The sequence below is a fragment of the Notolabrus celidotus genome, chromosome 6 (assembly GCF_009762535.1).
Source record: "Notolabrus celidotus isolate fNotCel1 chromosome 6, fNotCel1.pri, whole genome shotgun sequence".
Lineage (NCBI taxonomy): Eukaryota > Metazoa > Chordata > Actinopteri > Labriformes > Labridae > Notolabrus > Notolabrus celidotus.
In genome coordinates, this window is record NC_048277.1 from 1,634,476 (window position 1) to 1,644,743 (window position 10,268).

General features: G+C 40.4%; 1 protein-coding gene across 1 annotated transcript in view; it reads left to right on the plus strand.

Annotated features, from left to right (window-relative positions):
- The window catches only part of parvaa (parvin, alpha a), a 43,015-nt gene extending 37,512 nt beyond the window's left edge, over positions 1 to 5,503 (plus strand). Inside the window, exons 12-13 of the mRNA XM_034685347.1 lie at positions 3,192 to 3,264; positions 4,081 to 5,503. Of these exons, the coding sequence (XP_034541238.1) occupies positions 3,192 to 3,264; positions 4,081 to 4,157 (150 nt within the window). The 3' untranslated portion in view covers positions 4,158 to 5,503. The remainder of the gene's footprint in view (positions 1 to 3,191; positions 3,265 to 4,080) is intronic.
- Positions 5,504 to 10,268: the final 4,765 nt, after the last annotated feature.

Sequence of the window (10,268 nt, forward strand, 5' to 3'; positions counted from 1 at the left end):
TGAGGGGGTTGGGGGGAAGGGGGTGAGATAGGATCCCAGTGTGTCAGTGCGCCAGTTCCCCCAGGAGTCTAAGCCTATAGCAGCATAACTAAGAGCTGGTCCAAGCCTGATCCAGCTCTAACTATAAGCTTTATCAAAAAGGAAAGTTTGAATCCTACTCTTAAAAGTAGAGAGGGTGTCTGCCTCCCGGACCCTGACTGGTAGATGATTCCAAAGGAGAGGGGCCTGATAACTGAAGGTTCTACCTCCCACACTACTTTTAGAGACTTTAGGTAGGACCAGCAGGCCTGCATGTTGGGAGCGTAGTGTTCTAGAGGGGTAATAGGGCACTACGACATAAACAACAAGACGGCTTCCCAGATTATAGTCCCAAATATAGGCCGTTTGAGAAATCAGAACAAAGCAGTGATTGACAGGTTAATAGTCTTAAGTAGTTCATGTGACCATGGAGTGAACAGTGTAGTAATCATAGCCTGTTGTTCTTAATGTGTGTGTACACAAAGGTTACAGTTTGTTCCTATAATGTCACATTTTGGGATTAAAGGTAATCCTTTTCTACCTCTTTGTTTCTGATCCTGTCTGCTGGAGACCGAGCCGGAGCAAGTAGCTCCAGGCTGACTGAGTGTCGCAGTGTTTATATTGTAGTCTTATGTAGTTTGTGTAGTGTTTTTCCTCACTGCTGGTTAATGAGTAACATGTATTGTTTATGTTGTTATTGAACAGTGGCTTTGGTTGACTTTTTGACAGGAACACAGTCCTATAGTTGTAAGCCTCACCTTATTGATGATTCTTCTCCTTTTGAGATCCAGGGAAAGGGAGTCCTCACCCATCTTTGATCCCGACCTTTAGGAAACACTCTTAAATCAACACTTCATTTGTGAGGAGCACCGTGCACTCAGAGCGGGGCCTCTCCTCTCAATAGCTTGATAAATGCCATCCTTTCAGGGCAGAGCCATCCCTGCTCTCCAGTGGCCTCTGTAGTACTACGGTATTCTGAACAGGCAATCTGTGGAGACACCACAGTAGCCTTTTGTTTGGGCCTTGGCCAGCAGCCCTCGCCAGACTGCCGAGCAGAATGGGCATCCGTGCTACAATGTGCACACACACAGACTCCCCTGGCCTGGAAGAACAGGCACCAGCCCCACAGCATCTGTAATCTCCTATTGCACTGGGAAGGACTGGAGTGGCTTGGGGGCTCAGCTCTTGTGTTTGTGTGTGTGTGTGTGTGTGTTTGTGTGTGTGTGAGCTGAGAAGCCTATCAATGTTACACCAAGGGTAGTATGAGGCATCAAGAAAGCTCTCCTGCTATCTCCTGCTAGATGTCTACTTAACTCTTATTCTCCTCCATTTTCCTTGTATGTATTAGATTGCTATGGTCACGCTTTTCACACAATAAGCCCTTGTAGGCAAAGCTTTTAACACATCACAGCAGGAAGCACACACACACACACACACACACACACACACACACACACACACACACACACACACACACACACACACACAGATACAATGGGCAGAGAATAGAAAACATCTTTTGAGTCCTCTGCTTGGTTTCCTCTTGTCTTGTAGTTCTTTTGATGCTTAGACGGGTTGAGATGTCTTTGTTGGTTTCCTACACAGAGCATTGATCAGTCCATCCACATGCTGAAGGACTACACCTTAGTGCTGGACGATATTGAAAATGATGTTATCAGGAGAACATATTTCATATCAGTCGATATCGATAATTATCATGATAAAAATCAAATCATTATTTCATTTAAATGTAAAGTCAGATTTTTGCTCCTGAGTGAAAGATGAAGAAACCAGACAGCTTCAAGTTTCAAGATTCAAGATTCAAAAAGCTTAATTGCAAAGTGAGCTCCCACACACAAGGAATTTGAACTTAACTACAAGACAGTAAGGACAATAAATATATAAACCTTAACATAAATCCAAAAATTCTAAATAAAAATACTAAAAATACTAGTTTGTTGGCTTGTATCTGGATTTAGTTTTCTAATGAGCTTCTTGAATGCATCATTTCGATGCCAAGTAAGTAAGATGTGTACGTTTTCTTCAGTGTTGCTGTCGCTTGGTTCAGCTGTGTTTACATTCTGCTCCAAACGTCTTTAAGCCCCGCCTACCTCTCAGCCTGCGACATGATTGGCTGTTCAATGCCGTCTTCTTCTTCTGTCTAATTTTGGGTGGCAACTAGGGTCTAAGGCTCACTGGCACCCCTCCCTTTCCAGTGGTTACGGTGTGTCATTACACATTTAAATATATACATTTTTTTAACGAAAATTTGTTCCATTGATATTGAGAAAAATAATATCATGTGATAGTTATCATTATCGAATTATCGCCCAGACCTACTACACATATACATTATTCCATGTAGGTCCTCCTGAACCAGATCTGTGCTCCATGTTCAGAATCATACATTGAGGAAACGTCTCTCGTGCACCTCGTTAGTCAGTCCCAGAAAAATCTATTATAGTGCATCTGTGACATGTTTGCTTGTTTGCTTGTTTGCTTGTTTGCTTGTTTGCATGTTTGTTTTTTTGCTTGTTTGTTTGTTTGGGCTCATCATGTCTTTATAGAATCAGAGAGAGTGGGGGTTGAGGTGCAGCAGGGTGAGAATTGAACTGGGAGCTGTCGCCTCTTACATGAAATGTAACCACAGAGCTAATCCACTCTATGGTATGTGTGTTTCTCCCTCCTCCTGCTGCATTGTAGTATACTACATATAAGATAATCTAAGGATTCCTAACTGCTTTGTTTGTCCACATTTAGTCCCATTGGACAAGTTTCAACAGAATCATTGTGGGCATGAGGATCTGGCTTCAGTGACAGTATCACTTTCTTGGAGTTAGGAGGTTTTCGAGTGACACTGCTGACAAGTATCTGTTGATTCATGAGGGAGCAGAGTGTTTGTGCAGCTGCTGAAGGCTTATGGTCTTACAGAACAGAGCTGCGTTGTGTTTGCCGACACAGGAAGCTGTGGTAGCATGATTGAATCGATCCAGAGTGTATTGTGGGATTTAGCAACCGATGCCTGAGTTCCCTTATCAGTGAGGAGCTGACTGTGGAGCTGCTGTCTCTGCCTATATGTGTCAAACTTAGGAGGTGTGTGTTAGTGTGTGTGTTCTGTATTGTCCAAACACCATTCATTATGCCACCCTAACAGTCTGTCAACCTCTCTGCAGGTCCACAACGTGTCCTTCTCTTTTGAGCTGATGCAAGATGGAGGTCTGGAGAGACCAAAGCCCCGACCAGAGGGTAGGAGACCTGTTCTTTACTTAAGTGCCTCATTAACATATGTGAACAACTTAGTCCTTTCATATGGGAAACCCTGCTTATTCATATAAATCTTACACAAAACAAGGACAGATGCAACCTTTATACACTACCAGTCAAAGGTTTGGAAACACCTTCTCATTCAAGGGTTTGTATTTATTGTAATGATTGTAAACACTGTAGATTAATACTGAAGACATCAACACTATGAAAGAACATATATGGAATTATTGAATGAACCAAAAAGTGTTGAACAAAGCAGAATCTGTTTTATATTTTAGATTCTGTAAAGTAGCCCCCTTTTTCCTTCATGACAGCTTTGCACACTCTTGGTATTCTCTCAGTCTGCTTCATGAAGTGGTCTCCTGGAATGGTTTCTAATGAACATGAGCCTTGTCAAGAGTTCATTTGTAGAATGACTTGCCTTCTTAATGTGTTTGAGACCATCAGTTGTGTTGTTCAGAGGTAGGGTTAGTACACAATGGATAGCCCTATTTGACTACTGTTGTAATCCAGATTATGGTAAAACCAGATTATTTCATAGTTTGGATGTCTTCAGTATTAATCTACAATGTTGAAAATAATTAAAATAAATAAAAAACATTGAATGAGAAGGTGTGTCCAAACTTCTGACTGGTAGTGTATGTATTTGGCCTGAGGGGCTCTGGACTGAAATACACCTCTGCAGGAACGCTGTAAATGTGGCACACAGTCCAGTCTGCAGTAGTTGTTTCGAGCCGATGAAAAGTCTTGATGGATTCATGTCTATGAATAACTCTGATCTCTCCTTTTCTCTAGATATTGTGAACTGTGACCTTAAATCCACGCTGCGTGTCCTCTACAACCTCTTCACCAGGTACAGGAACGTCGACTGAAGACCACGTGCAGCAAGAAAGAACACATCGAAACGCTTATCAAAACATTCTTTCAGTTTCCTTTTCTTTTTTTAAATGCTTGCATCACCTGACGTCCTTTTTGGAAAGTGTTCCACAAACATAAATCTACCTTCTTCTATACCCCAGAGGAAACATTTAGTTTGAGTGTCACATGTTTTTTTTGTCTTAATAAATCTGACCGCTCCACAGTCCAGCAGACCAAAGGTCAACAACAACCTGTATCTTTTAATTCTAAGATGTTTTTATTGAAGCTGTATTTATTGCTCATTGTGATACACCCGTTCTTTTTTACCTTCTAGCTGCTTGATGTTCTTCTTCTTCTTCTGTGTCCTTTGTTTCAGTAATAAGTGCCTTTATTTAAACATGTGAACACACAATACTTCCTAAGATGATGTATTTGCTCCCCTGCTGTCTTAATGCTCCAGTGTGTGTTTGTTTTCATGTGTAGGGGAACATTTGAAACATTTGACCAAAGCTGTTGTATTCACACAGAAGGCTTTCACTCTGCAGACTCTTGCTTTCTTGTATATTGTACTTTAACACACATTGTATATTTCTAATTATGGTTCACTATCATGACATATTTAGTATGCTTCTTATGATTAATCATAATATACACTACCAGTCAGAAGTTTGGACACACCTTCACATTCAATGTTTTTTATTTCTTTTAATTATTTTCAACATTGTAGATTAATACTGAAGACATCCAAACTATGAAATAATCTGGCTTTACCATAATCTGGATTACAACAGTAGTCAAATAGGGCTATCCATTGTGTACTAACCCTACCTCTGAACAACACAACTGATGGTCTCAAACACATTAAGAAGGCAAGTCATTCTACAAATGAACTCTTGACAAGGCTCATGTTCATTAGAAACCATTCCAGGAGACCACTTCATGAAGCAGACTGAGAGAATACCAAGAGTGTGCAAAGCTGTCATGAAGGAAAAAGGGGGCTACTTTACAGAATCTAAAATATAAAACACATTCTGCTTTGTTTAACATTTTTTGGTTCATTACATAATTCCATATATATTCTTTCATAGTTTTGATGTCTTCAGTATTACTCTACAGTGTTTACAATCATTACAATAAATACAAACCCTTGAATGAAAAGGTGTTTCCACACTGTTGACTGGTAGTGTATGTCTCATAAACAGTAGATTTCACTTCCTGCTTTATCATGTATTCTGTGTCCTCTGATGCTATTTCACATTTCCAATTAACAAAGGCACTACATGTGTATGTTTTGAGCTGATGACATTCTGTCATGATTTACTCTAATGCATACCATTCAATAAATACTTCACTCCCTGAACAAGGACTTGTGTTCACTCTAAGGGGCAGAGATACTCCAACTGCACATGTGAGGGTCTGAGACTGAACCTTTTTCTGAAAGCTTTCTGAATTGGAGCTGACCCAAACCCAGATTTGAAAACATTTGTTTTAATTGAACCTTTATTTTACCAGGAATATTCCCATTGATATACAAAGTCTCTTCTACAAGGAAGTTCTGGCCAAGACAGCAGCATAACAAGTTTCACAAAGAGAACAAGACAAAACATATAGTAACAAGTAACTATTACATCAATTTATAAATGATCAGTGTTAAGCTCTGACACATGAGCACAAGCTGATCAGATGATCCTTCATCCTAGTTTTAAAATCCTCAAATCGAATTAAACAATCAAGTTTTAGGTGAGCTTGAAGCTCAGACCAAGAAGAGGGAGCAAAGACATTAAAAGCACTTTTACCAAAAATAGAGTGAGTCCGAGGAATGACTAAGAGAAGATTTCAGCCACTGAAGACTTTAGGAGTCAATAAAGAGCATCAATACAACGGCAGCTCCTGGAGTACGGCCTTATAGAGAAAGATAAACCAATGCTCTATTCTTCTGTAAGGATGACAAGCCTACCTTGTCATACAAGATACAGTCAGTGATGTGTGCAGAATCCTAAACCAGAAACAGACTGCAATGCATCATGGGACACCGAGTCCAACATTTTCAGAGAGGTTGAGGAAGCATATAAAGAACATCACTAGAGTCAATTACAGATACAAAGGTTGATGAAATGAGCTTTTTGTGAGCAGCAAAAGACAAACAGCATCTGTTTCTGTAAAAGAAACCCAACTTCACCCTCAGTGTTTTAGTTAAACTCTCAATATGATGATGAAAAGAGAGATTTTCATCTAGGAGAAAACCCAAGTATTTAAATGTTGGGACACATTTGATTTCCTCATTTGTGGAATTGAAAATCTGAGAGTCATCCTTCCCCGTCCTCTTGGACTTGAGTCATGAGAGTTAATCAATCAATGAATGGATGAAAGGTTTGACTTCCTTACACTTCATCTCCCTCTATCCCTCTCTCCAACACGGTCTCAGCAGATGTGTGTCTAACATGAGTCTGGTCCTGCTGGAGGTTTCTGCCTGTTAAAGGAAGTTTGTCCTTGCCACTGTAACTTGCTAAATGCTGCAAAGTGCTCTGCTCATGGTGGATTAAGATGAGATCAGACTGAGTCCTGTCTGTAAGATGGGACTGGATCTTATCCTGTCTTGATGTTGGGTCTTTGTTAATAATAGAACATAGAGTACGGTCTAGACCTGCTGGGCATTTGTTGGGATTTGGCGCTTTAAAAATAAAGATTGATTGATTGACACTGAACAATAGCAAAGTAAAAGAAGAGAGGGAATGGTGTGTTAATGTTGTATGTTGTATCACACATCAGAGTCAGATGTTATACAGGCTAGTTATTTTTCAGTGGTTGATATTCAATCAGAGTATATGCAAGGGCTCCGATGTCTTTGTTGTGCAGTTTTTCAAGAAGCTCTTGAACACAAAACAGCGTGTGTGTGTGAAGAGAGAGGAAAAGTGGCATATGTGTCAACTACATGCCTGGAGGGTAGTGTAACATTGTCTACGTGTAACCGTATCCTGTGATGATTGCCCTCTCAGATGCTCTCATGCGACCAATCCTGAGGGATCTGAAACTACATTATGATCATTTCCTCTCCGCCCCCTCGACCCAGCTCCAGGGAACAATCCAGTTACTCTGCTTATTACCTTGTTACATTACTGTTATTGGATTATTGTTACGTTGTCACTCTGTGCATGTGTCACAGGGGGGCACATTCCTCTGATTAAAGACACCACAGTATTGGAAAAAGGGGTCATCACATCCCAGGTGGAAACGTTGCGTCCAAACATGTGTTTGTTTTGTTTGTATGTTGCAGCAAGCCACCAATCACTGAGACAGTTAGCTGACTGTGAACGGACCTCACAACATTTTTGTGCTAAATATTTTCAAGCCAGGTTTTGCAGGGATGTGTGATTTATCCCTTAGTTATTCTGTCACTATTTCCAGACAGTGGTGTGTCTCATCCCTATCACCGCTCCCTCTCTCTTATTCTCCTCTATCCCTCTTTCCAGACCCAACTCGGTCGAGGCAGATGGTTGTCTAACATGAGTCTGGTTCTGCTCGAGGTTTCTGCCTGTTAAAGGAAGTTTTTCCTCTCCGCTATATCTAGCTAAATACTGCGAGGTGCAATGCTCATGGTGGACTAAGGTGGGGTAAGGGCAAGCGGCAACCTCCAGTCTGAAAATATGAAGCCCATGCGGAAGTGTTAAAAACTGCAATTGATCGAGAATCCGCTTGAGGCTGGCTGCAGAAACACTAGAAACCACATACACACAAATTCAAAGAAGATGATCTTTACAGCAGAAATTAACATGTTTACAGCCTGGTTCAAAAAACTGCTTGGGTCTACGTATAGCTAATTTCGTGACGGTTCAGAAGATGTTAAGATTATGAGTTTTTGCCCAAATAAGGACATGACTGACTTGACTGACAGACGGGAACACATAGCTGTTAACTAGGAGGATCAAACTCCGCCCCTTTAAGTGACACTTTGGCTGTTTCCGAAACGGCCTGCTACATACTACTTACTAATGTAGTAGGCAGTAGGTATTGCCTACTACATACTGCGTTTGAATTTAGTATATAGTATGACTGTTCTGTCCGATCTGTCATGCAGCATGCTGAGCCAGACTTTGCTGGATTTCCGGTTTCGGAAAGCGGAAGTAAACAACGGCGAAGCCGATAAATAAAAAGCTTATTTAGCATCCATTTATGATTTATCATAGATATATCCAAGATGGCGCCACGGACGGTCGCCCTGGTACTGCGCTCTCTCGTACTTGTTGCGTTTTTCTCTTTTCTTGTATCTTTATGCTCCCCTTCTCTGGTTTCTTTTACCAGAGAAGAACTTGTTAACATTGGACAGTCCTCTGCCGAACTTTTTACACCGGTTTTCAGATACACAATGCAACAATTCTCAAAGCAGAATTCCATATTTCTATTTTTTGTATTATTTAACTTCTATTTTATAATGTAAAAACTACCTCTGCAACTCACCACTGCACTTTATCATATTATTTTAGCCTGTACATATTAGTCATGCCTATTTGTTGTTTCTTTGTATTTATAGCTGATGTTATTGTTATTATATTTTTATTTTATTTTTTATTGTAGTTCTTATTCTTATTCTTATTCTTATGCCTTGTACAAAGAGAGCACAGTTTACTGAAGTCAAATTCCTTGTGTGTTCAAGCATACTTGGCGAATAAAGCTGATTCTGATTCTGATTCTGATTCTGATTTAAAAAGTTAGGAAGTGGTTTATATGTAATTTGATAACTTTCACAGCACCCAAAAATGGATTTCCTCCCGTCAAAAAATGAGGAAAAAGAAAAAGCAGAACGAGCGCTGTGCATTATGGGAAACAGTACGCGAGGCAGACTGGTCCGATGCATACTGAGATATTTTCCCGAATCAGCAGACATCCGGGGAGTTTTAGCATACTGCAGATTTTGCTCTTGTTCACATGCTACTTACTACATACTGAATTTTGGACATATCAGTACGTACTGCTAGTATAGTGGGCGATTTCGGAAACAGCCTTTGCCTGGTTTCGCATTTCCAATATGGCTGCCGCTGTCTATTGGCTTCAAAACAGCGCTCAGGAACAGATGGGTGACGTCACGGATACTACGTCCATTATTTATACAGTCTATGGGTCAGACTGAGTCTTACCCTGTCTTGGTGTTGGGTCGCTGTTCATAATTTAGGTAATGTTACAAAGTAGATCAGGACCGCTCATCAATAATAATAATAATAACTTTATTTATATAGCGCTTTACAAACCATTTTTTAAAAAGCAGCACAGCAATTAAGAACACATCATTATCCAGCAGTAGTATTAAATGACCTCTCCTGAGAGGTAAGAATAAAACCAGTCTAAAACCAAACCTGAGATCAATGGTTTGTGTTATGTTATAAAGAGACAGAGGGTGCAAAAGAAGCAGGGAGAATATGGAGGATGCATTATCACGAGACTCATGCATGTGTTCAAGTGTGTACGGGCTCTGCTTACTTTTACAGGGAGGTATGGTAGATACTCATGTAGTTGGAGTCTGTTGTTTCTAAATCAGAAGGTTGGCGGTTCGATCCCAAGGTCAAGGACACATGCCGAAGTGTCCTTGAGCAAGACACTTAACCCTAAATAGCTCCTTCTGTTATTCAGCGGTGTGTGAATGTGTGTGAATGAGATTAACACTGAGTGTCCCTTACTACAGTGAGTGGATGAATGTGACGAGTAGAGTAAAAGAGCTTTGAGTGGTCAGAAAGAAAAGAGAAATAGAAGTACATTTACCATTTGGTTCACACAAAATGACCTTTGTTATAAAAGCACACTAATACATACTCTAATGTCCAGGCTGCGAGTATTGACCATGTTCAATTATTACACTATAATTTCATGGTACATGGCAACATGCTTGTATCATAAATGCAGTCCTTAATCCCCCTTTATATCTTCAGACTTGTTGTTATCAGGTTGAGCTGACAACAGTTATCAGCACTAAGAGCCTGGTTCAAACCCACCACAGTGCACGTTCCACAGTGCACGTTCCACAGTGCACGTTCCACAGTGCATGGTGCAAATCTACTGATCAATCAATCAGTCTTTATTTGTATAGCGCCAAATCACAACAAACGTTATCTCAAGACTCTTTTACATACAGAGCA